General features: G+C 46.8%; 2 protein-coding genes and 1 long non-coding RNA gene across 3 annotated transcripts in view; 2 read left to right on the top strand and 1 right to left on the bottom strand.

Moving 5' to 3' along the window:
• Window positions 1–238: 238 nt before the first annotated feature.
• On the bottom strand, window positions 239–7,003 carry Foxa1 (forkhead box A1). Its single transcript, XM_040743047.1, has 2 exons — window positions 6,515–7,003; window positions 239–4,153 (listed from the first exon to the last, which is right to left on the bottom strand). Exons 1-2 carry the CDS (start codon window positions 6,584–6,586, stop codon window positions 2,822–2,824), a joined length of 1,404 nt encoding a protein of 467 aa, XP_040598981.1. The 5' UTR covers window positions 6,587–7,003; the 3' UTR covers window positions 239–2,821.
• An 89-nt stretch (window positions 7,004–7,092) lies between these two features.
• Window positions 7,093–18,749, top strand: LOC121139369. Its single transcript, XR_005876322.1, has 3 exons — window positions 7,093–7,642; window positions 17,986–18,126; window positions 18,598–18,749. It is a non-coding gene; the product is annotated as an uncharacterized LOC121139369 (long non-coding RNA).
• Window positions 18,750–20,250: 1,501 nt separating this feature from the next.
• Ttc6 (tetratricopeptide repeat domain 6) overlaps window positions 20,251–26,620 on the top strand; it is a 212,407-nt gene continuing 206,037 nt past the window's right edge. Inside the window, exon 1 of the mRNA XM_040743045.1 lies at window positions 20,251–20,357. The gene's annotated coding sequence lies outside the window, so the exon portion shown is untranslated. The remainder of the gene's footprint in view (window positions 20,358–26,620) is intronic.

Below are 26,620 nucleotides of genomic sequence, written 5' to 3'. Positions count from 1 at the left end.
CCCCAGCCCGCGTGCGTTCAGAGCCGCTCGCCGTCCCGGAGTGGCCTAGAGCACAGACGCGGACCCGAGCACCGCCGCTCTCCGTTCCCGCATCCCGCATGCCCGGTCACTAGAGCGGCCTGGCCCACGGCCACCTCGTCCACCCAAACCCAGAAAACTGACAACTAAGGCCGACACAAACCTGGAAGAGGAGGGGTCTGCACAAAAGTCAGACTTCGTTTCAGGGCAGCGCGAGAAATGCACAGGCCGAAGATCGCGCATTTATTTTACATGAGAGTTTGTATGTGCTCACACTGCTTACCCGTTGTATGTGTAACTGTTGAGATCGAAAAGCCCTTTCGTCTTTGGGATATGCTTGATGGTCCTTTAGAGGACTGCGAATTAAGTTTTGAAATTACTCACGCCGCTAAGCAATTTCTCTCCCCCAACCCCCTCCTTTCACTACTCGGAGAGAGCAGAGCGCGGGATTTCTGGATTTTTCTCAAGTGCTACGTGGCACCCCTTCTCTCATCTGGGGAGGTAATTACGCGATAATTAAGCGACTGGCACGGCTCTTTTTATCTTGTCTGTACGGTGGAGTGCTGCATCAAAGTAAAGGCTGTCCAAGTTCAAGCCCTGGAGAGGATGGAGTTCACACACAAGGGCTCAGGCAGACCGGCCTCGGCTTGGGCTGGTGCTGTTATTGTTGGTGTCAATCCGAACAAGTCTTACAAAGAAATAGGTGGACTGGAAAGCGAGCCTACTATCAAAGGAGATTAATGATTTTGTGATCTCAGGCAACTACGGGGTGTGAAGTTGCATTTCAAAGCTTCTTACAAGGCAAACAAATCATCAGGTTTAAGTTCTCAGAAACAATATTTTAAAAATATCTTCACAAAACACAAGACAGCAGCTACCCTGAAATGCTCACAAAGCTTCCCCCACAGGAATGAATTAACCGCCCTCCGCCCCCACACACTGTCTAAACCAACCATGATAGCTAAGTTTTGTTTCTCTTTTAATACTAGGGCTCAGAGTCTGTGGTAGATAACTTAATTTTTGTAGTCAAAAGCTGCTATTTTCTTCTCATTCAAATAATTACCGAATTAGAAAAATAAGGAATTGATAATTTAATTTCAAACGAGGAAAAAAAAACCTAAAAGGAGACACAGAAGATTTAAACCTCATGACCCACCCCACCCCCACAAAACTGAAGTAAACATTACTGGGAATAAAGAATTTTAAAAATCTCAGTTCTTGGAATAGTGTCAGGTTATGTACCCACTTTAATTGAATTTCCTTCACTACATTTTACTAATTACACATCAATTTAAGTTGTAGATAAAACCATTTTATTTTAGATTACATCCCTGTTTGTCTTTTATATTAAGTTCCAGAATCTGAAAAATATCCTATTCTGAAGATCTGTTTTGGATTTTAATTGAAGATCTATTTTGGATTTTAAGTAAAGGAAAATGACAGAAATTCTTTATTGTTAACATTTGATTTATTTAAATTCCTTAACTGCAAATGATCGGGAACATATTCCACAGATTAAAATCTTGTATTATTTTTGTTATTTAAATCAAAATATCTTAATTACAATCACATTGATAAAAATTAACATTTTAAACGTGTAATTTTAACCATCATTTAAAGCAATTTCAGCTGTAAAGAAAAAAAGAATAAACCATGCAATAAATTAACATTGAGAAGGCAAAGAGGAATAATAATGAAACCCGTTTGTCTAAAACTAACACCACGTCCAACTGTGGAAAGTGCATTGACACTGGGTGAAACAAGCAGTAAGTAAAATGGCCACAACCGGGATTTTGGAACGTTGGACAAAATTTTGAAATGCATTTCTTATAACTTCTGTCTCCTCAATAATATGATACTTCCTTTGTCCCCTGGGAGAAAATTCTTTAAGTGGTATACATACACAAAAGCTAATTTTATACATGTGACCTCAGAATGACATGAGCACGGGCACTCTGCAGAGCAAGTAGCAGAGTTGGGGGGGAATCGTTTCTCAGGATCATAGGTGGGTAGAGAGGACAAGTGTAACTCGGTCAGGCAATTTTTGAAAATGTAGCATGTCTATCACCTACCTATTACCTCTACATGTTATGCAAAAGTGGACGAGGTCTTGGTATGTGAGCATGACTAAGTCCACAGACGATATATTTATATATATATGTATTTCATTTAAAGACATCCACTATATTGAACGCATCGGAAATATAAGCTGAAAACAAACGGCTCTGATGTATGGAACCTGTGTATACCTTTCTGCATAACGGCAGCACTGTCTTTCAGTACTCTCAAGAGCCCCAACTGTCTCAGTGTTTCTTTTCCGTTTCCAGTTTTACTGAGTTAAGAGTATTGCCACAGACCTGTAAACTCGGGTGGTGGGCCTAGGTAAGGAGGGACAACAACAACAACAACAAAAAAAGCACAAACAAATAGTTTACAAACTTGACCATTTTCTTTTTAAATAATCCCTGCACAGACTAGAATGTGTCCACAGGGGAAAGAGTGAAAGGGAGAGACGGTGGGGAAGGAGGGAGATTTTTCTGTATATACATTTATGGATCATTAAACTTCGCAGGGGGAAAAATCGTTGGTATGGAGTAGGTTGTATTTGTAATAATTCACACAACGAGTGTCGAATACAATAATAAAGTAACAGTCCTTTGCACTGGGGACAATTGTGCATGAAAAATAAAAAATAGTTGGGATTTTATTATGTGGTTGGTTTGGTGTGTGTGGTTTTGTTTGCTGTTGGTTTTTCTCTCCTGCTACCAGGTGGGCCATGCAGACAAACGCCCAGTCCTGGGAGCTAGGAAGTATTTAGCACGGGTCTGGAATACACACCTTGGTAGTAGGCTGGCTCCAGTGCTGAGGGCTCGATGGGGCTCCTCGCGGCCACTGAGGCGCTGCCAAGGGGCAGACTGGCGGGCAAGGTGGCACCGTAGGGAGAGTACTGGAGTGCCTGCTCATACGCCTTGAAGTCCAGCTTGTGCTGCTGCTCCGAAGAGGACATGAGGTTGTTGATGGAGAATGGGTGATTAAAGGAGTAGTGGGGGTCCCCTTTCAGGTGCAGCTGCGATTCGTGGGGTGCCAGGCCGTGCGCCGGGTGAGATGGGGGTACAGATGCAAGCGCCCCTGGCCCGGAGCTTATGGGGGGCGCAGAGGAAGAGGCTGGAGACTTCAACTCCGAAGCGCCCCCTGTCGCCGTGGCCCCGCTGTGGTCCAGAGTCTGGGGGCTGGCGGCGGGCCCGGGGGCCGGGGCGCCCTCTAGCTGGCCAGCCTTTCCGTGCACACCCCGGTGAAGGGGCGACTCGGCGGGGTTACCTGCGCCCGAGGGGTCCTTGCGACTTTCGGGGCCACCCTTGGAGCCGGTGCCCCCGCTTCCGCCTCCGGCCCCCGGCTGCTTCTCACACTTGAAGCGCTTTTGGCGGCGCAAGTAGCAGCCGTTCTCGAACATGTTGCCGGAGTCCGGGTGCAGCGTCCAGTAGGAGCCCTTGCCGGGCTTGTCCGGGGATCGCGCCACCTTGACGAAACAGTCGTTGAAAGACAGCGAGTGGCGGATGGAGTTCTGCCAGCGCTGCTGGTTTTGACGGTAATAGGGGAAGAGGTCCATGATCCACTGGTAGATCTCGCTCAGCGTGAGCATCTTGCTGGGCGCCTGCTGGATGGCCATGGTGATGAGCGAGATGTAGGAGTAGGGTGGCTTGGCGTGCGGGTAGCTGCGCTTGAACGTCTTGGCGTCGCCGCCGCCCCCAGCGCGGCTGCGGCCCAAGTTGGACGGTGCGTACGCCATGGGGCTCATGCACGGGTTCATGGCGGCCGCGTAGGGCCCCAGGCCGTTCATAGAGGCTGCGGGCTGCGCGCCCATGGAGCCCATGCCTCCCGGGCTCAACGCTGCACCCATGGCCGTGACACCTGCCGCCGTCATGCTGTTCATGGCGCCTGCGGAGCCCCCGGGCATGCCGGCCACAGCACCCGGACTCAGGCCGGCCCCTAGGCCCGGGTTGGCGTAGGACATGTTGAAGGAAGCCGGGGTCATATTGCCGCTCGTGGTCATGGTGTTCATGGTCATGTAGGTGTTCATGGAGTTCATGGAGCCCAGGCCGGAGTTCATGTTGCTGACAGGGACAGAGGAGTAGGCCTGGAGCGGAGACAGCAAGTGAAGAGGCCCCAGGGGCGGGATTAGTAGTGCGCCCAGGAGTTTGGCTGGCCCAGGGCGAGACCCCCTGGGCGAGCGACCAGCATTTCTGCAAAGCTTGGGAACTCCTTAGCCGGGACAAACTGTTCCGTGCCCTTCCCTGGCCGCGCAAAGATGGCTTACACGGCAGGGGGGAAATCCTAGCACCGCAGGCAGGAAAGATTAGCGCTCACTGAAAGTATGTCCCCGGGAAGATGAGTAATCCTTACATGCCTGGTTCAGGGGCTGGCTTCTAGGGTGCCCCCTTCGTTTTCATCCAAGGTAGGCTGTACCCCAGTATCTATCCCAGACTGGCCTAGACAAATTGCCTTTGGGCCAGATGAATTTTGAAACTCCGAAAACAGAATTTTATGTCTGAGTCGCTTCTTCAGTTCTCACCCCCACGGTGATGTAGGTTCCACACAGGCCTGCTGGGCCGTCAAACAGGCACCAGTTAGGCGCCCACCCTGCCGAGGTCTGGCAGGCACCTCTGGCCGGACAGCAGTAGGCATTGTGTTGGCCGCTGTTAAACTCTTACCCACTGAGTAAATGGCCTATATGCCCATATGACCACCCCCATCCCAATTACTCATCTCCCCAGAAACTGGCTTTGTCTTAAGAGTTGGTGCCAAAAGATGACTTTCTGTTATTATATTTAGAAGTAATGCTTCCCCCCTACTTGCAAAAATGGTAATATTTGAACAAAAACACCAGTTAAATAAAACTCTGGAAAAAGTAAAATTAAAAATAAGGTGTGCAACAGAACAACGTGATGCATATATTTAACTTTAACGTGACTACATTTACAGTTCTGGAAGCTATTAAAAAACCTTCCGTTAAATTGTGTTACCTGTTTGCAGTCCTCTGACAACTGAAAAACTTGGTAACACAATTTACACACACACACACACTCACACACACACTCACACACACTCACACACACACTCACACACACACACTCACACACACACACACACTCACACACACACACACACACACACACACACACGCACGCACACCCTATAACAGATGGCTGCTGCCGCCCATATCAAAGCCTGGGCTTTGAAACTACATGAGTAGTTTGGAATAATTTAAAGCTCCCAAGTCAAACTCACTTTCTCTCAATGCTATTCTGCTTCCTAATTCCCAGCTTTGAGATATAAGAAAGCTGTTTCCATAGGGATCTTCTCTTATGGGCCAAGGTGACTTCGTCAAAATTAAACCCCCCCGAAAGTGGCCTGAGTTGTTAAAATCACCAGCAAGCAGAATGCTCATCATTAGCAATCCAGAGAATGACTTGAGGTTAGGAAACACAGAGCCCTGGCATATAGCTGCCTATCTGGTAATCTAACATTTTGATGTCCTTAAATTTATGTTCACAAGCAAATGTAACTCCATCTGAAAACGTAAGAGATGGCTAGACTTAAATATGAAGACCCAACAAGGTATGGTTCCCAAATAAACACAGAGACGAATAGATAAATTTCAGTGAAGGTATTTTCAGATTCTGTACTTTTCTGTACAGATCTTAAAGTGCTTTTTACTTTGGGATTTATTTTCTAGCCCTCTCCCCAAGATCGTACTAGGCTTTCTCAGTAAGAGCTTTCCATAACGGTAATTAAACTTTTGAAGTTGATCGACAGCTGTTTCTAGAAAAGTATTTTTAATAGGTAGTGGCCCTGCCTGTACCTGATTTTCCTCACAATGCTTTTGTGCACAATGTAAAGTAAACCCCGTGAACATGCCACCAAGGGGACAATGAAGAGAAACAGGTTCTTGGCCCTGAGTTCTGGAAAAACGATTCGGTTCGCACTAGCGCCACCCAGCGGCTCTAGAGTGGAACGGTCACAATTTTCTACAAACTGGGCTTTTGAAGAATAAGTTTTATAAAATTTAGAAATCATTTCTTACGAAGAAGCCCAACTTCCCGCGGGAGATCATTTTATCCGGAGACGTCGGAGAATTAAGTGGCGGGACCGTGAGGCCGCCCGGTGAGCGAACACTGACTCTCGGAGTTGCTTTTAACTCCGGCCAGAGCCCGCCGGCCACCCCTGCGGCTCTCGGGGCCAGGCTCCGGCTCCCGCTCTCCGCAGGGCAAAGGCTAGTGCTTCCCGGAGCGGGTGTTTTCAAAGCCCGGAGTTTCCTAAAACTCTCTGCTCGCTCCAAGCGCCGGGACCCAACGGGCAGCCGGCTGCCAGGGAGGCCGGCTGGGGCCACAGTGGGAGCCGCGCCTCCGGCGAGCCGCCCCCAGCCCGTGCGCCCCAGTCCCCCAGGTCTCCCCGGACCCCGACTCTGGAGACGCTCTGCCACCTCCCCGCCTCTCACCTCCTGCGTGTCGGCGTAGTAGCTGTTCCAGTCGCTGCTCTCATGCCCTTCCATCTTCACAGTCCCTAACATCCTGGAGCCACCCTGCCCGGCACAACCATCCAACCCTGTGCGGAGCGACGGGCGGGTGCGCTGCGCGCGGCAGCGGGGGAAGGGCGCGGGGCCGCTGCGGTCACCCGAGCGCTCGAGGGCCCAGCGCCACCCCAGCGAGGAGGAAGCCGGGCGCTGCGGGGCGCGGCGTGCGCGGCGGTGGCGGTGGCGGCGGCGCGGCGGGAGGGGGCAGCGCCGGGGACAGGAGGCGGCCGCGAAGCGCGGCGCCCGGCAGCGCCTCCGCGGGAAGTGAGCGGGCGGCCTGTGCGAAGCGAGTGCAGTTGAGCTGATGTGGATCTTACGTCGCCGGAGTGCCCACCTCCTCGTCCTCTCCCCATTTGTCCGCCGCACAAAGACGCTCGCACCTACAAAGCCCGAGGTGCACCTGCGAGGCGGCCGCCCGCCAGTCCAGCCGCCGCGCCTCCCGCCCCGCCGCGCCAGTGCCGCACGCCCCCCCCCGCGCCCCTCCCGCCAGCCCCCTCCCCCAAACCTGGCCCTCACTTTGTTTACAAAGCAGTGTAATTGGTTTAAGCCCAGAGGCTAGGGAAAAGAGGAAAATGGGGCGGGTGTGTGTGGGTGACCCCCTTTGGAAAAGAAAAAAAAGAAGAAGAAGAAGGAAAAAGAAAAATAGGCGGTGCCTGGAGGACAGGCCAGGGCTCTAGACCAGAGAGAGCATTGCTGCGGGAGAAGGACTGGGGTGGTGGCGTCAGAGTCCCAGCGCCCGGACCGTGCTCGCTGAGTGACCCCGAGCTCCTTCCCAGAGGCACTCACTACCCTCTGGATCTGACGGCTGCTCGGTTCTTGGTTCCCTAGGCTCTTTTGCTCCCCCACCCTGGTTCTTGACCCAAAGTTCAACCCTGGGAGACCACCCCCACTTCCCGGGCTTCGGGTTTGTAAAGGGGAAAAGCCCCACTTTTGCCTCGTCACTAGAAACCCAGTCATCTGAGTCAGCCGAGCAGGTGACGTTAGGCCGATCTGGGCTCCCGGCTAGCAGAACGGAGGCGCTGCCACGAAACTCGTACCTGCGGCTAAGAGCAGGTGAGTCACAGCACCGTTTTATATTTTTATGACATAACTTTTTTTTTTCCGCCTCAGTCCACTCCACTCCCCTTGTCATCTGCAGCGATCAGAAAGAGGAAGAAACTGAGAGCAGATGTTTGTGTGATAGGGCCTGCCTCTCTCTGCCGGGCTCCTCCTCCAACCCCCCTTCTGCAGCCTCCGGGACCGAGCTGGAGGCGACCGTCTGGTTTTTGATAGAGAAAGGTCAGGGGGAGGGGACATCTCCCTAAACACCGGCCTAAACTGGGAGCGTAAGGACTTGGGTGCTGGAACGCATCTGCCACGCTAAACGAGGTGCCAGCCTGAAGCTTGAATCAGCCTGGTCTATAACCTGGAGGAGAGGGGCTCGACTATCAGGCTTCCAAAAGGTCCTGGACAGCTGTGGAAAATTCTCCCCCACTCAAAGTCTCTTGCCTCCTTCCTGTGCTTCCTAAGCAGTGGCTTGTCCTCTTGTCCTGCTGAAGGAGGCTAGTTAAAGAGATTCATCTGGGTAGACAGAGTTTGTGATAGGTTCCGAGAAGGTGCCTACTTCTGAGTGACTGACTGCCTGTGTGTTCGTGAACATGTGTAATGTTTATAACTACTGAGTGTTTCTAAGTGTGTGTGGCCCTGCGAGTGTTGTGCCAGGCTGTAGATTTACTAGATTTCCTTCAGAAGCAATGAAATAAACCCCGAAGTGACCAAGAGACTGAAGTATTCTTGTTTTGCCAAGTTTTTTTTTAAGGTAATTAATCTCATTTGAAGGAATGCGTTTTTACTTGTCTTCCAAATAGATACCCCCACCACCACCACCCGGTTCTTTGTTCTTTTAAATCTTTCTTCCTTGAAATCTGGCAGGAGAATCACGTTAAATCCTTGAACCAAACAAATCTTTTAAATCAGCAGGGGAGCAGAGAAGGTGAAGATGTGTAGTTAAGGAAATAAAAAAGATAAAAGCATTGGATTACAATTCTTTTTTGAACAAAGTGTGTGTGTGTGTGTGTGTATGTGCGCGCGCGCGCGCATGTGTGCATCACGTTATAAGCAAAGGAATGAGGGTGAAATCAAATCTACCTAGAACTCATCAGAGCAGGCAGCCATCTCCTAGGGTAGCCGACTTCTGTGAGGAGAGGTCACCCCCATTGGTTGTGCAAATGTACCTGTGGGTGTGTGTCAGAAACTAATTCTTTTGTGCAATGTTCCCACCAACAACAGGATCCCCTTTTCGTCTGTAAAGCACGGGGATGCTTAGCTTCCTCAGTCTGGTCCTGGGGACTTCCAGGGCCAGGAAGCTTCCTTGTTCCTTAGTAGCTGAGTCTCTGATGCCCTCTTGGCTCTTCTACAACACCTAGCATAACTTGGACATTTCCTGTGGGTAGTAACAACTTAGTAATAGCTTTATATAGAGCATAAAAAGCTAATGACTTTGGGGGTGCCCTGTCACGTGGAAGGGGTGGATTAAAAAATCTCATGTTCTTTCAGTCTGGTTTTCCAAATCTTCTAGGCCCCCTTTTCCAGTCGACTTAAAAGGAGAAGGGGGCCACAAATAAAGTGAAACCACGGTGAAGTTTCTCGAAAGCATCTTCAAAATCCCAGAGTGGTGGTACAGAATGGATTCTGCCCCGTTTAAAGTCTTGGGTCTGTGGCCCATTTCCTGCAAACAGCGCCTCCTGGGTACCTGTTCTCGCAACAAGGCCGGGCTAGACTGGATTAAACTGGCAAGGCTGTCAGGCAGTCAGGAGTTTTGACTCAAGAGTTGGCTGTCTGAAGCCAAGTAGAAGGAAAAGCAGTCCCTGGGTAACTTCTCTGCATTTAGTGATGGACTTTCTAGATGCCTAACAAATTAGGTTGGTGAGGTTTTGGTGTACCCAGAGGCCGGTTTTCCCCAGGTTTAAAAGTGAAACAGTAGTCACTTCTATCCAAGTCTTTGACTTGGAAAACACCACCAGATCTCCCTGCCCCCCCCCAACTCTCGTTGGAGGGAGGCTGAGAGGGAGTGGGGGAGAATATGGCTATTGTCTTCTCTTTGGTTGCTGGCTCGTTGACACCCAGATAAGGAGTCCAACTCTCCTAAACCTTGTTCATTTCTAACATCTTTCCACAAATCGGCCCTTATGCCATAGCAAAACCGGTCAATTAAATCTGCCTCCAGCTCTGGGGAACTGAGAGAGCTCACAAGAAGTGGGTCATGTGGGCTCTTCTGCGATGTCCTACGTTGGAACTTGCCAGGGTGAGGACCTTGGGCCTCAGCCTAGGGTTCCCCAGGTAGCCTAAAGTGGTAAGTGGAGGAAGCTAGGGAGGTCAGGACCGTGGGCTACGTTCTTACTCCAGTCTGTTTTAAAAAGGAGGTGGCTCTGTCATCCCTGGAAGCTGTTCTCGCCAAGCCCCTGGAGCATGATCAACGCCAGGCCAACCGCACAGGGTCCGCTCACCAACCTGTCTGCTTTAGCCTACCCTTCCCAGATAGACGTGGCCTTTCCCGGTGCTATTCACGGGACAGAAGGACATCGAGGACCCGCTGGCACCTTTGATGCGCCTGACCCGCTGGCACCTTTGATGCGGTGTGCCCTGAGAGTGGGCGGAGTGTAGTACTTTGAGCTTTGAGCGGGCCCTCCTCTGTGGTGCTCACCGGAGTCTCACGAGGGCTCTCCCTCTGGATCTTGCTAGTCTACCCTTCCTCTTCCGGCAGACCCTACCTCCCATCTTAGGACTGTAGCCAGGTCAAGGCCTCGGTAGCCCCAGCCACTCTCGGTGCCCGGTGGTCCGATTTATTCCTTCACCCCCACCCCCACCCCCACCCCCGCCAGATAAGACGCTTAAGTCCTCCTCCAGCCGTGGGGAATTAGACACGCGAAGCAACTAAGACCTGTGGTCTTTAACTGGGTTCAAAGCCGACTCCGACTGGGACCAGTTTAGGGCTTCACCCAGTGGGCTGTGCTGGAAGCGTCCCCTTGTACTTGCTTGTGGTTGTGGGGAAGTCGCCTGGGTACCTTCAGCAACCAGCCCTAGTCCCCTAGTCCCCCGTGGCCGGCCGGGCGGCCCTTGCCATAGGGCTCCCTACCCAAACCAGTCTTAAGCTCAGGGCAAGGTTCGGGTTTCTTTTCTATCGCTGCCTCTTTTCCCTTTCTTTCTGACCTCACACGTTCCTTTGACTCTTTCTTCTGATATTAAATCCTCCTCAAGGAATCGGTTCATGGTAAGCAAGACGTCCAATCTCCAGTGGGTGGGAGTCCGGGGGCCACCTGGCAAGCCTTGTCTGGTCAGTTCTATACCAGCTCCTCTACTGCTCTGGGCTGCACACCTGTCCAGGTGTGCCTTTGCACCACACGTATGCATGTTCTGGGCTTTCGCTTATTTTGCTAAAAGCAAACAAAAACAGACATTGAGTTTGTCCGTTCTCTTGCTCCTTGAGTTGCCGCCAGTTTTCAGAAAGTCCCTTGAGTCCAAGATCCAGGCTAGTCCGCAACCGGATGTCTGAGCCGGAGCTGCTCCCCATCTGGCCTCGCCCGCGGGCGACAAAACCGTCACTCTGGCCGTGAGAGAGCTTCACCTTGCCAAGATCAACTCACATTTTCATGTATTCAAATGAGAAATGTTGGGAAGGAACACTTTCCTCTCCGGGCATCCACAGCCTTGGAAGGAAAAGTTAAGTGTATCCTACAGACCTTGGAGACAAAGGTTACCTCCAGGAGCATCCTCGGTTCCTCTCCAATACCTCTCACCCGTCCCCCCTCCCCCCACCCCCACCCTCGCCCGCCCACCCAGTCACAATCGGATCCCCACAGTCCTGTTGCAACATTTGCCCTGAAAGTTAGCTACTACTTTATTCATACCCATCAGCTAAGCTAGTTGGAAGCCCTACTCGGTCAGTCCCTTCTTCCTAAGTCAGCCCCACAGGTGAGGAGTGGGTGGGGTACACAGGGCTTGGGCGTTCCTCTAGACCTTGTAAAAGAAGGATGGAGACTGCTCGTTTCACATTAGGAGTTAGAATGCCACAGACTGGGCAGAGCACCTTGAGACCCCTTTGTTCTCCACCGGAGCCCAGGTGCTCAAGAGCTGGGGAGGGTTGGTCGGGGACTTGACCCTTCACAGGCCAAATGCCCAATCTAACAGGAAGCCAAGGGCTCCGAAAAGTCAAGAAATTTTATCTTTTGCATCGAGGTTAGTAGTAGCTTAAACATAATCCTTCCCCAAGGGCAGAAAGTAGCCAAGCACTTACCTTAGTCATGCCTGCCACGCACTCCCTCCAATCCACCGGAGTCCCCCACTTTCCACACATCCAAGAGCTTTCCCACATCCTTTAGTCCCCTCTGGTGGTTTAATTTTGCTTATTCAAATGTAATTATCCTCACATTTACATAGTTCTATCTAAGGGATGATTTTGAAACAATCAAATGAATCACATCCTAAATTTACAAGAACAATAAAGAACATGTCATTTCCCCCATTGTATTCCTGTCCTCATCCCCCCTCTCTGATTCTGAGACTAAATTACTGAGACAACTAGGGGAGGCTACAGTCTTTGTGAAAAGTTAAAACTTGACTGATGGGCAATTTGGGGCAGCCGCTTCTACTGTTTCCAGTGACTATGCTAGAGATGCTGGGTTCTCGCCGTGACACAGTTATTTGTAACTTTCAAATCTTTCTCTGTCTTATGGGTCACAGAGCAAAACTTAGCTCATCATGCAACAGGTTTGCTTCTAAACAGAACATGCCGTTGAGGTGTCATGGGAGTCATTTGCTTGGGTGGGATCCTACTGAGATCTGCAGGGACTTGGAGTACTTCCTGAATGGTGTGATTTGGGTTCCATGGTGTCCCTGGATCTGAATAAGGACATGTCTGGCCACTATTGGGCATTATGGGTGGTAGAAAATTTTACAGACATCCCCCAGTCTTGTCCTTTAGCTCCATGTCCTGCGATATAGTCCTGCTATGTTCTCAACATTCCTGTACAACAATTGTCCCCGCCCCATTCTCTCCTGTTTCCAGCATGGTCTAGTAGGTCCCAGAAGGCAGGAATCACTGAAGTTCTTCCTCAAGTAGAGCTTGGAGCAGGATTTGATTAGCCCTGAGGCTGGTTTGCCTGACTTCAGGCAGGGAGAGATTCTGGAATTTAGAAAAGGAATACAGAATGGTCAGAAGGGAGAAGCTCAGACCTCTAGCTTCAAGCCTCTTGGACCTGCTTTACCTGGGCCCCAAGATAAACCACCAGGTGACGTCAAATTGAAAGGCTCCCCCTTTGTAGTTCTCTGGACAGGGATAGAATCATACCCACGAATTGCTGATATAGGCTGGTCGATGTATGAACCAAGCAAATATTTCACATTTCCTCGATGTGAAAACGCAGTGGCAGCCGCAGCAGGTATCAATGGGAGATAATGATTAAAAGTTAACCCCATCAATTTCCCATCAAGCAAAACGTTTTACTCAGAGCATTACAGGAAATGTCGGGTTTTAAATAATGTGTTTAAACTGGCAAATAAATAAAGCCAAGCCCATGCAATGAAGAGGAAAAATCTGGAACAGAGTTCTGAGGCTGAGGTTACACTGGGCTCCACCTTCCCTTGCCTGCTGCTGCCTGGGGCTCTGGCTAGCACTGCCCAGCAAGGGTTTGCTCAGCTACAGTCACCTTCTAGATCCTCTCTCCTACTTCCCAGTGGGTCTTTGCAGAGGGAGCACAACTGACCTCCCCCTGTAGAATACAAAGCACTGTACTCCACCCATCTTCCAGGACTCTCATAATGACTTCTCTTAAAGAAACATCAATCTAAAATCCGTGGTGCATTTCAATATACCAGCTGGAGAGCCCCCAAATTATTTTTCTTCCTCAATTTTACTTGCCATGGAAATAGACATTTGAAGTGTCACTATGAGGAGAGGGCCTGTCTCCTCTTCTGGCCTCTTGAGAGTTTTGCTACTCCCCCAGACACATTCTGTGTCCTTTGTGTTGCTCAGTCAAAGGAGAGCCAGACTCACTATATATTGGGGGATAGGATAGCACGACTGATGTAAATTTGTTTTCCTGCAAATGCTTTGGAAGGTGCAGTCGGTTGAGTGGATTACACTCCCCTTACCCAATCCCCCCCTCACCAAGCCAAAAAATACCTTCCATTGTGAATCTTGGTTCCCTTCTGACCTCCATGACCACCCCCAACACCCCCTGCCAAGAGAAGTGGTTTCAATAAATAAAGCCCTGTGATGGGGTTGAAGGTCAGTTTACACTGGGGCTGGAACTTCTAAAACCCCTGCAGGTGCTGGAATGGGGATAAAGCAGGTCCCCCTCATAAGAGACAGAAGAACTGAGGACAGAGGCGATTCAGAGTCTGAGGAGCCTGTGTGAGGATGCATTCCAGATCTGAGCACCCCGTGACTATCCCAAGTCTGCAGGGATGGGATGCTCAGGCAGTACTCTCCTCCTCCAAACGGGGATCTTGGTGGCACAGCCTGGATTTGGCAGTGTCTAGGAGGGAGCAACGCCTGAGGGACTGGCGTGAGAGAGCCTGACCTGTTCCTGTGCCAGAAAGGAAGGACCACTGTGAACCTGGGAGGGATCAACTGTTGCATCTGTTGTGGGTGGAGTAGAGTGAAGAAAACCATCTCTATGGAAAGGGCAGGTGCTGGCAGTATTGGTCCCTGAAGCTTTCCTTCCTCCCTGCTGAATGTTTAGCTTTGTGGTCCACATAAATCCGGGCAAAATGCTTCCTGCTTTTCACTGTCACAACCTTCAAAGTTGGTTCGCTGCAGCAAGAGAGAGTTGAAGGGTTGGAGTCAGATGTGAATCTCAGTGTAGATTCTGCAGGAGACCGGCTCCCTGTGAGCCTCCTGCTTTCCTCAACATCAAAACCAGTGTATTAGACTTCATCTCATGCTAGGTGACAGCACAGCACACTGGCCACAAAAGGTTGGGAGAGAGCTTCACAGAGTACACAGGCAGGATGGGATGCTGGGATTCAGATTCGAGGCAGGTGATGTGGGCTTACCATGTGGGTGTGCCTCTCTTTCTCATTCCAAGGATTCTGCTTGCGATGACCAGCCTGGACTGTCCCTGCTGGCCACTCCAGTGGTATTCTTGTGCAGGGACAGGGGAGTCTCCTGAATCTTACCTTGAACTCCCTCTCTCTCAGGTTGCCAGGGACCTTCTGGGGGAAAGATGCTGAAGGTATGAAGATATGATGAAAGGTCATGTATCTCTGACTCTGGTGTGCAGAACCCAACTAGGCAAGAGGAACACATTTCCCGTTCTCTACACTCCCATTCGGAAAGGGGTATATATTTCTCAAGAGTCATGCTCTAGCTACCCTGGGTTCTAAAGGTTGTTGTCCCAGCCTAGGATCAATGACAGATGTAAGGAGTGTCAGCCTGTCAGCCTCCTGTGCTCTCAGGATCCCCTGGGCTGTTGTAAGCCCTGGAGAAAGCCTGATTGGACCTTAGATTCAGGGGCCACCCCTAAAGGAGAAGAGGCTATGGAAGAGAAGTATTGTTGGGCCTACTTAGGGCTCTCCCAGTACCTGAATTTAGGGAGAACGGAGATGAGCATGGCATTGATTATTTCCTGTTACTTTTTAGTTCATTCCTCTTCCCTTCCCATGGGCAGAGTTAGAAGGAACCATTTACTATTCATCTAGAGAAGTATCACTTAAACATTTTCTAAAATCCCCCAAACTCAAGATGTCATTATAGCAAGGTGTCTCTATTTGCTGTCTTTGAGACTATTTGATTTAAATTTCCTTAAAAAAAGAAAAAGGTTTCTTTCTAGGAATGTAAGTCCATCTGAAATGAAGCAGGAATACTGGACTCATGGTGGATCCTTCAAATACTAAAGATTATAAATATTACCTTGTGTGTACCAAAGGCTTAGTGGAGTCCTAAAGCTTAATTAAGAAAAACAATACAGTGTGTGGAAAGAACAAATCACAAGAGGGTATCCTCAGGCATAGATCCATCTGCTGGGTGAAGATTCATGAATGATTAACCCCTCCTACTGAGGGAATTTGGGAGGTCTGGAGTTCACTTGTGGATGGAGGGACTTTCATGAATAATGTCTCACAAATTTCAGGCAGTGCTTGGGTGGGCTAAGTGGGCACTGTGCTCTGTGTGCAAGCTGTCCTCAGTTTTTGACTTCTCCTAGACTGAGCAATCAGAATAGGGATGGATAAATATGTCCATCGCTGGAGAACAGGAAAACAGACCATCTTCAAAGTTTGTGAATTTTTCTTGGGTTGGCCCTGGGGGAGGCGGGTACAGGAAAGTGGACTCGGACACCGAAGAAGTCTCAGGCAGTGATCTCTGGCTAAATGCAGCTTCTGTTTTTACAGCTTACTCGGGGAGAGCTGTTAGTTTTTCTAAGCACAAACCGGGCATTTGTGCTCTAAGCTCAGTGTTTAGGCTACAAAGCCAGTACAACTGTCTTACATACCTACCTTCAGAAAAAGAATGGTTCTGACCTCAACTCAGCACAATCTCAAATGCATTACCATGCTTGGAACCCATCTAAGCAAAGCTCTTTGGAGGGCTGAAATGTAAGTGGAATGTTAAATGTCAACCCCTACCTCCAAGAAAAATAAATCCGTAATTCTCAGCCAAGTACACCTGCTTACTTGTATCTTTTCTTTTCAATGGGTCGCTTTACTCCGAGTTTTCTTTCTGCTCTGTGCTTGCTATTTTTATCTTACCTAAGGATACTGAGATCAGACTCGGCGCCAGACTTCTGAGACACCCTGGGGAAGAGATGGCTGGTTTCCTGAGGTCTGTCACTGAACTCTACAAGCTTAGTTGTTAGAACCACCTCAGAGTTCAGGGTCTGGGGAAAGACTGGCATATGAGGTCACCACAGGGTAAGAGTGGTGACCAATGTTGCTGGAGAAGGCTGTAGGGAGTCAATGCTGGTGGACCATAGGGTGGGGAAATTGCCTCACAGCATATACATTTCCATGGGGGTAATAACAGTACAGGAAACAGTACAGGTATGTGCATCATACCCACAGGAGTCAGAAGACATCAGAACCCCAGAGCCTGAAGTTATGGATAGTTGTAAACCAGTATGTGGGGGTACAGGTTTTCTGCAAGAACAAGTGCTTTTAACTGCTGAGCCATCTCTTTAGTCCCAATGATATTAACTTTAAGGCAATATTTTTGGTTACCAATGATCAAAACATAGCAATCACGATGGCTTACAGTTTTAGATGCATGGAGAGCTGTAGCTAATAGAAAGGGTGAGACAGGAGGCTTACTTGAGCTTATGAGTTGAGTTCAAGCCAGTCTGGGCAACTAGAAAAGTCTATCAGAAAAATAAGCAGCAAACCAAAAAGAAAAAAAACTTCAACATTTAAATTTTTCTGCATGACATTTTTGGGTTAGAAGATACTTAAGTAGTCAGGACCCTAAGGTATGTTGTTCCCTGACATCTAGCAGGGTGTTGCTAAAAATTTCTGGGTGATCCTGTTTTCTTACACACCCTGCAGGTAGTCTGTATTTGTTACTTTCCTTGTTATTGTGATAAAAGTCCTGATGAGAGGCAATTTAAGGAAGAAAGGAAAGGAGGAAGAAAGGGAGGGAGGGATTGCCAGAGAGAGAGAGAGAGGGGAAGGGAGGGAAGGAGGGAATCAATCCTCTATCTCACAATTTGGTGCATTCTATGGTAGGGAAGACTTGACATCAGAAGGCATTGTGGCAGGAGGAGGCTGACTGTTCACATTGCCCTGCAGTCCAGAATTATGTCACCTACAGTCAACCTAATCTAGATGATCTTCTACAGGCACGTCTAGAGGCCTTCTTCCTTGGTGATTCTAGATCCTGTGATGTTGATGAACAACAGTACCCTTTACACACTCCATTACTAACTGAAATTTGGGTGGTAAAAGTTGCAACCATTGTTTTAATTTCTATTTCTCTGTTTATTAGTGGGTAGAACGGTATTTCTTCATTGTGGAATGGCCTGTTCACACCATTTTTAGCTTTGAAAAAACTCATGACTCCATCTATTCTCATCTACAGGATTATTTCTGATGCTGGAAATTGACCCTAGGAAATTGTACATGCTAGATATTGCTCTGTCACTGAGCTACACTTCAGTTTTGTGATTTCATGTTTATTGTAAGTGTTATAGATTTTCACCAGGTTCTTAACGGCATCATATTTTGTTTATTTTAACTTCATAGAATTTGAATTCCATGACTTCTGTGGTTGAATACTTATAAGCCTTCACTATACAAATCAAAAATTTCTTATGCTGTTTGAATTCCTTTTGTACAGAATATGAAGTAAAGACATACCTTTATTTTTCAAATCTCTGAACCCTTGGGCAGGCTCTAATTATGAAAAACTTTGAATTCTCTACCCAAAGAACAGATTTGGACATCATTCTGTTGCAACACTTGAGAAGTATGGATACTGAGATGTTATAATGAGTCTACCAAGACTTCCCGTATGTGAACCAGGCATGGTTCTACATGCAGACAACAAAAGAACAAGCAGGTAGACTCTGGTGAGTAACAAGAATTTGGTTATATCATGGAATTTCAATGCCTGCTCGAGCAATTTGATTTTGCTCTTCTGAGTCAAATTCCCTATCTTTAAGATAATCCCACAATTATTAGCATTTTAGTATGAAGCTCTGCAGAATGAATATGAAATGGCTTTAGACTTTAGATCAATAACTAACATCACCATGGTGGTTTAAATGAGGCTGGTCCCCATAGGCTCATATATTTGAATGCTTGGTTCCCTGGTTGGTAGAATTGTTTTGGGAAAGATTAGGAGGTATGGCCTTGTTGGAGAAGCTGTGTTACTGCTTTGAGGTTCCAAAAGTCCCCAGTCTCTCTGCCTCTGTCTCTGCCTCTCTCTTTCCTCCAACATGTGGATAAGACACAAGCTGTTTCTGGGTTCCCACAGTTGTACAGGATAGAGTATTCTTCTGTCCCAAGAATCTGGACAACTTCATGTTATCTCCTTCCAGTGTCTGGAGCCTCATAGAGGATCTTCAGAAGCGATCGTCTGTGATGACTCTGAAGTCGTCGAGTATTTGCCATGGGTGACTTGGTGAAAGCAGAATGGTAAAATACATTTGGGAGTCTAAGTGCCAGGTACTAAATAAAGCACTCCAATTTACACTGTGTTAAATAGATTTTTCTTCCTTTAAAAGTAAGTGAGGAAAGAGAACGCAATAGCTTACTTATCACACTCACAAAATCCAAATAGCTACCAACTAGATTAAAAGCAGAACATTGCAAACCCACCTCTCTCCGAGACTCCCCAAGGTACTTATCTGACATCACTTTCCCTCTCCCAAGATGACTACTGTCTTAGTTAAGGTTTCTGTTGCTTTGATGAAGCACTATGGCCAAAGCAACTTGGGGGAGGAAAGGGTTTATTTTGGTTTACTCTTCCATATCATTGTTCATTGCAGAAAGAAAGGAAGTCAGGACAGGAACTTAACAGGGTAGGAACCCAGAGGCAGGAACTGATGCACAGGCCATGGAGGGGTGCTGCTTACTGGCCTGCTCATCATGGCTTGTTCAGCCTTTCTTATAGAACCCAGGACCACCAACCCTGGGGCCACCCTCCCCGATTAAATCATTTTCAATTAAAGAAATGCACTATAGGTTTGCCTGCAGCCAGCAGTATCTCTTGGAGGCACTTAACTGGAGCCTCCCTATTCTCCAGTGACTCTAGCTTGTGACAAGTTGACATAAAACTAGGCAGCACAACTACTATGTGGACTTCTGTGGGGAGCACTTTTGTGTTTATTTGTAATAGATAAGCTGAGTGTATATCTATAAGTGTCAGTTTATGCTCATCTGGGATTTGAACCCTATAGTATGGACTCAGACAACACGGGCCACTCTGAATCTAGCTTCTTTGACCAGCATTGCAGGTGTGAGAGATTGCTGTGTTGCTGTTTCCAAAAATGAAGCTTGGTTCATTTCCTTGGTATAAGCTGTTGTGTCTTATGATTACACATTTTGTGAATTTTGCTTTTGATAAACATTTGGGTGTTTTCAATTTTTAGCCACATAGACAAAATGGCTAGACTTAAAAAACTCCAAATGTAAATGTTTACGATTTGCATTCTATATGTTTTTTTGAAGTTACTATCAGAGCTACAGGATATTAAGTATGTGTACCTCCAACTTTAGCAGATAAGGCCAATCACTGCGTCTTTGATCACACCAGTTAACATTGAATATTGCTAATTTAGGAGTTTTCTGTGAGTTCCAGAAACTTGGATCAGACTCAGAGTTCTAGTGTCTTTAGAGTTGGGCTCATGGTGGGCAACATGGCAGCAAACTGACAGGTAACATAGACAGACTCCTTTAAAAACAATGGTAGTGTGTCTGAAGACAGAAGGGGTTTAAATGGTTCGTTAAGCGGGTGGTTGGCCACTCTGGGAAAAGCAACTGTTGTAGGTGATGTCTGACCTTGTAGCCTTTGGGATCCATGTCCACTACCCATTGAACTGAGACCTCTCATGCAGGCTTTAAGCTTCTGGGGCAAGGACCTGGAGCTGGTTTCTAGAATCTACCATGGTAGGGGTTGGAGCATGCGCAAAGCTCAGGTGCTGAATCCACGAGGCAATGCTTGTTGCTGGGCAACAAGGGAGCCGGTCCTTTCTTCCCTATTTAGCTGGCAGAGCCTGCCTGAGCCTTGTGTCCCAGTGGTCTGTGGGACATCTGGCCTGTCACCATCAGCTGGGACTGAGCCTCCTGAACCACCCAGGTGAGCGGAGGCTGTGGACCTGGGTGCAGATAATTTCCTTTGGACTCTGGAGAGGCTGTGACGATTTGGCTAAGCCAGTGTTCTTGCTCTCTCATCTGCTTTGGTAGAGTCCAACTTCACAAAAGTCAGCTTCCAATACAGGGCTGACACTGAGAAGTGATTAGGACTGGAGTAGGCACTGGGCTTCTGTAGGCTGTACGTTAGAGCTAAAGGGAAACTTTTCATGGCAAGGGAGCACGGGCAGAAGAGGAGTTAAGGTGAAAACCGCCAGGGAAGCAGGTAGATCGAACTTTGTGGAACTGAGAAAAAAGTGGTGTAGATGGCAAATGGGGAAAGCTAACCGTGGAGGCAATTAATGTCGTCACTGATCATTTCTGTCGCCCTGAGTGGAGGCAGGGAGGAGGAGCAGCTTGATTTGGACAAGCCTTAACAACCATTAGGTGAGAACTCCCAATGGAGTCTATCTAATTTCAGAATAGAGAGCTGTTTTTAGTACGTTTAAGAGTAAATGAGGTATACAAGCTTACCGCAAGGGTTGTTTGCTATAGAAGACCGCAAATACAATGAATCCTTTTGCAGACTTGTGGTAGAAGAATTTAGAAGGTGATAGGTTTTTTTTTTAATCCTCAAATATAAATGTTTACAACTTGCTCTTTTCTCATTTACAACTTTAAACACTAGTAGGGTTATTGGCAGAAAACTACACAAGCGTACACTGCAAAAGCCACACAGGTCTACAGTTGGAGTAATTTTGACAGATAGTCACACCTTTGAAACAATTGTTTCAATCATGGTGACTGAATTGCTTTTTTCTGTTCACCCTGCTAACCACACCTGCTCTTGTCTCTTTCCCTCCAAGCAGCCACTGACAATGCATTGTGACAATGGAGAAGCAGCTGTGTGTGGTTTTCAGTTTTCAGTAGATAGTATATATACTTTTGTGAGCACCTTCATTTACTCAGGATGCTGACCTGCCAGGACCCTTTGCTTCATTATAGTAGCTTACTGTAGTACTGTGAGTTTTGTTTCTTTGTGTTTGCCTTTAAGACAGGGTCTCACCTTGTAGGCTGGACTAACCTGATTGCCATCTCGTTTTTGTCTCCCAAGGGCTGGCTCTACAGGCATGCTCCATCATGCTTGGTCCTGTAGTAAGTTTTGAAACTGGATACTCTAAATTGTCTAGATTTGTTTTTCCTTTTTGAAAATTATTTTGATGATTTTAGGGCATTTGAAAATATTTTAGAATTAGGTTGTTCTTTCTGTTAAAAAATGTCTGCTGGGGATTTTTTCAGTCCATAGACAAGAAGCCAATGTAGTCTGCTACAATCTCCAGAGAACATACAGGAGAAAGTTGGTAACAGCTATCAGAATAGATGGGTGACAGCCAAATATCTCCAGATTAATATCAAAGCAAGATAGAAAATGTTGTAGAGCAAAAAAGAAAAAAAATCTGGAGTCCGTCTTGGAGGGGTCAGTGTGGTCTCAGGAGTTCTCCATTCCTAGAGACAGCATGTGACCAGGTGACAGAGCCTTGGCATAGGATAGACGGTTTCAGAAATTCTGTACTCTGCTTTCAGTAACAGACATTTCAAAGAGAAGGAAAAAGAAAAAGAGGGGAAGGGAAGACAAGACAATTTGGAAAAACTTTCTTCCCAGCATTCTACCTGAGCGGCAGTGAGGTGTCATTGAAAAACCAATGAACATGTGAACACATGGAGCCATCGTGGGCACTGTTTTAAAATGACCCCTGCTGGTACCAGGCACCCAGTGAGCCGTACTCTTAGGAAACTCAGAGCAAGTTCCATGACTATATGCTAAAAACGGGCCAGAACACCTCTCAGTTATGGGGAAGAGACTTCATACCAGAATCGTGAAGTGTTCAGTGAGGGGAATCTTTGGGGGACATAGACACAGGTTCCTGGTAGTGCATCTGACACCAGTAAGGATTGCCCAGTGGGTAGGACGAGCACTTGAAGCCTGTAAAGAAAGAGGGCCAGCATGTGTGACTCAGCCTTGCAAAGGGCCGCCTTGTATGGAGAGCAGCATTCACAACCCATTATCTTTTTTTTTTTGCATTTTTATTTTAATTTTAAATAGTTTGTTTTACATGTCAATCCCAGTTCTCTCTCCCTCCCCTCCTCCCGCACCTCCCCACTATCCCCCCATCCTCCACCCTATTGCCAATTCCTTCCACATAGGGGATATCTGGAGTCTGTCATTTCACTCAGGGTAGGGTCCAGACACTCCTCTAAGAGTCCAGGCAGAGAGAGTAACCCTCTTTGTGTTATGGACACGCGATGTCTGTTAGTATTCGAGGGATAAACACTGATCCACTACTCAGGACCCCATAGGTAGCCCAGGCCTCCTCACTGACTCTCACATTCAGGGGGTCTGGATCACAACCCAGTATCTTGAAGGACACCCATGAAACATCTGTGCAAAAGACTGCCCAGGGGTGTGACAGGCATTCGGGAGCCATGGCAGGAACAGGAAGGCGAGGCTGGGACGGTGAGGAGACTGAGTGTTGAGACCATGTACCCGGCTCTCTCCACTTCACATTTATACATCTTCTGCTTAATATCCATTGTCAGCTGTACTGGCCGGCTCTGCCCTGTCCTATTCTCATTACCCCGTCTTTCCTCTTTACTTTTCACTAGTCTTTCTTTCCTTTTGTGCTTCCTTTGATAAGTGTTTCCCCAGAAGATGAGCTGGCCTAGTCTGTGGGGCTGAGGCTTCTCAGCCTTGGCAGAGCTGGGGTTGTTTTAGGCTGTCTGACTGCTCTGCCTCACCTCCCAGTCACTATCCAACCTTTGGCCACAGTGACCTCATCTCTCTCTCTGTTGTCTCCACCTTCTGTTTACTTCCCCTAGTCTCTGCTCACCGGGCCCTCTTTTTTCCTTCACACTCCTGTCTCTCCTCCTTCACTTCTTAAATGTTGAGAGCCTAAGAGGGGGTTGCTTTTATTTGACTAACACCGTGACTTTTGAAAGTATTCCACTTCTAGGGGAGTGCTAGGTGTTGGGACTGATGTCCTGAACATGGGTGTGGCAGAGAAGGATGATGCCTCAACCTTACTACAACATAATCTGTCTTGAACATTGCAACCAGTTTCACTAAAATAATTATAATTAAAAAAAAGCATCCAATGGTCAACTCTAGGTGTGCAAGTCTCAACACGAAACCACAAGCAACATGAAAAAAAAGTGTAACATGGTTGCTCCAGAAATTACCAATCCCACTAATGGTCTCCTGATGAAAGAAAATTAGATGACACCCCAGACAAGGAATTCAAGAGAATGATTACAAATTATGTTCAAAGAACTGAAAAAGGACACAAACCCCTGGATAAATCCCAAGATAGCAGATAAAGCTGAATGAAATAGGAAGTCAATATAGGATAGGAAAGAATTCAATAAAGATACAGAAATAGTAAAACAAACTGGAAATGAAAAATTCAAGAAGTTAAATAGGAAGCACTGTGGAAAGATTCACCAATAGGATGGATCTATGGGAAGACACACTGTCAGGGCTTGAAGACAACCTACAAGAGTTGGAATATTCAGTTAACTACAAAGAAAATTAATAAAAATATATGAATGAAACCTTTGAGATCTGTAGTGCACTATGGAAAAACTGAATCTGTGATTCACGCTATGTCATCTTACCAAGGGATACCTGAATTCACACTTATCCACTCCAGATAGTGCACTACAGACCAAAGAAATGATTTCACCCAAGTCTAGCTTAGTGAACCATTGATTTTACTAGGGTTACAGGAAAATGAATGACTCAAAGGCAGCTGAATCACTGAAAAGCCCATTTGGCATGGGCAATGACTCATGAAAGTTGCATCCCTGGAGCTCCCTAATAACCCACAGGAGTGGAAGAGTCTTTCTCCAGCAGGTGTTACTGCTTGTATGAGAGGGGAGGGGACTTGGGATCTTGTAAGCTTCATCAATTCTGAGTCTTGCAAGCTTCTTCTTCCTTCTCAAATCTTACAAGCTTCCTACCTTCCCTCAAAGAGGGAGTGTTGCAATTAGGAAGAAATTGCTATACAACACAGAGATATAGAGAAGAACAATTTCATTCTAAAGACTTAGAAAACATTTTCAATTAAAAAAATCATAGCAGAACATTTCCCAAATTTAGGTGAAAAGATGTATATCCAGGCAACATTTAGAATACTTAATAGACAAGACCAGCAAGGAGCCTTTCCACATCATGTTAAAATTAAAATAATAAATACACATAACAAAGAAAATACAGTCAAATTTGCAAGCGAGAAACACCAAGCCATATATAATGCATGGGGTGGGGTGGGCTCATCAGAACAAGAGACAATTTCTTCACAGAAGCTTTGTTTTTCAAGCTCTGAAAGAAAACAGCAGCCAACCCAGCTTACTATACTGAACAAAAACTGTCATAATTGAAGGAGCAATAAAAAAAGACAGCAAAGGGAATTGATGACCCTTACGCTAGCTCTACAGAAGATATGTGAAGGAATCTTTTGGGCTAAAAGAAAAGTGAACACATCTATGCTCCAGCAGTAGGTGAGCAAATGAGGAAAATAAAGACACCAAGTACTGCAAATCAACAAAATGATGAGAAACATAATATACATCTTTCAGTGGCAACTCAAGTACTACTGATGTCAGTTCTCCATTCAAACGACACAGAGTAGCAGATTAAAAGCGAGGATCCATCTATTTTTGCCTCCAGGAAATGTACCTCACCTCCAAAGGCAGATGCAACCTTAGGTCAAAAGATGGGAAATATGTTTCAAGCAAATGGAATGAGGAAAAAAAGCAAGTATGACTGTTCTAATATCTAACAACATAGACTTTGAATGAAATGGTCTCTATTTCAAGTCCTGAAGGTTAATAACTGTCAACCAAGATACCTAGCAAAGTTATTGTAATGGAGAAATTTATGGGTAAATAAGAGTATTCAAAGACAAACAAATTAATGCAATAATAACTTAGTGCAGAAAATTCTTAAAGGATACCACACAGACAAGAAAAAAGTTTTATACACAAGAATACAGGTGTCTTTTTTTAAATTATGAAGCTGTTGGCCTTGCTTGTTTCTTACTGGCTAGCTCTGACTTAAGTATTTATCCCATAATTGTTAATCTAAGTATTTCTCTTACTGGAGAAGTTTCTGGGCTTCTTATCCCTATGGCGGTTACAGTAGTTAGGGTTACTACTGTTGTGATGACACACTGTGAACAAAAGCAAGTTGGGGAGGAAAGGGTTTCCTTGGAATACACATTCACATCTCATTCTATCACCTAAAGATGTCAGGAGAAGAACTAAACAGGGCAGGAACTGGAGGTAGGAGCTGATGCAGAGGTCTTGGAGGAATGCTGTTTACTGGCTTGCTCACCATGATTTGCTTAGTCTGCTTTCTTTTTTTTTTTTTTTTTTTTTTTTTTTGGTTTTACGAGACAGGGTTTCTCTTTATTGTTTTGGAGGTTGTCGGTCCAGCCTGGCCTCGAACTCACAGAGATCCTCCTGCCTCTGCCTCCTGAGTGCTGGGATTAAAGGCGTGCGCCACCACCACCCGGCTTAGTCTGCTTTCTTAAAGAACCCAGGACCACCACCCACGGATGGCACCATCCACAATGGGCTGACCCATTAAGAAAATTAAGAAAATGTTCTACAGGCTTGTCTACAGCCTGATCTTGTGGAGGCATTTTCTCAATTGAGGGTCCCTCCTTTCAGATGGCAATGGCTTGTACCAAGTTAACATAAAACTAGCTAGTGCAACAGGAAGAATGCATTTCTTGAAAGAAAGAGATCAACAGAGAACTAGGAAAGAATCGGTCATGTTCAATACCACAAATATTCAAAATTCCTATAGCATCAGGGGAGGGAGAAAAGATCTACCAATAAACAAAAGGACCAGAGAAATGACCAACACTATCACCAGAAAGATCAAACCCTTAGCAGTAATAACATTACACATAAATGGCCCTAACTCACCAACTAAAGACACAGGGTAGCTGACTGAATTGATAAGCAAGATCCAACTATCTGTTGTCAGCAAGAAACTCACAAAACTAGAAAAGACATCCAGAATATGACAGTCAAAGTTGGGAACAAACGTAGCGCAAATTGGAAGCTGCAAAGGATCTGGCATAGCGATTCTCACATCGAATAAAGTAGATTTCAAACCAATGCCAATCAAAAGAGACACGGAGCATTGTTAGTTCTTTTTTTACTCCTTACTCTTTGCTCTTTTGGGGGCCCACCACCCAGCTC

The sequence above is a fragment of the Mesocricetus auratus genome, unplaced genomic scaffold (genome assembly GCF_017639785.1).
Source record: "Mesocricetus auratus isolate SY011 unplaced genomic scaffold, BCM_Maur_2.0 Super-Scaffold_15014, whole genome shotgun sequence".
Taxonomy (NCBI): Eukaryota; Metazoa; Chordata; class Mammalia; order Rodentia; family Cricetidae; genus Mesocricetus; species Mesocricetus auratus.
This window is presented reverse-complemented; position numbering and strand designations above follow the sequence as displayed.

Excerpts from the sequence above, each read along its gene's own strand:
- Foxa1 (XM_040743047.1), bottom strand. The coding sequence starts at position 6,586 with ATGTTAGGGACTGTGAAGATGGAAGGGCATGAGAGCAGCGACTGGAAC. Across the intron at positions 4,154-6,514 it reads ACTACGCCGACACGCAGGAG|GCCTACTCCTCTGTCCCTGT; the intron begins GTGAGAGGCGGG and ends TCTCCGCTCCAG.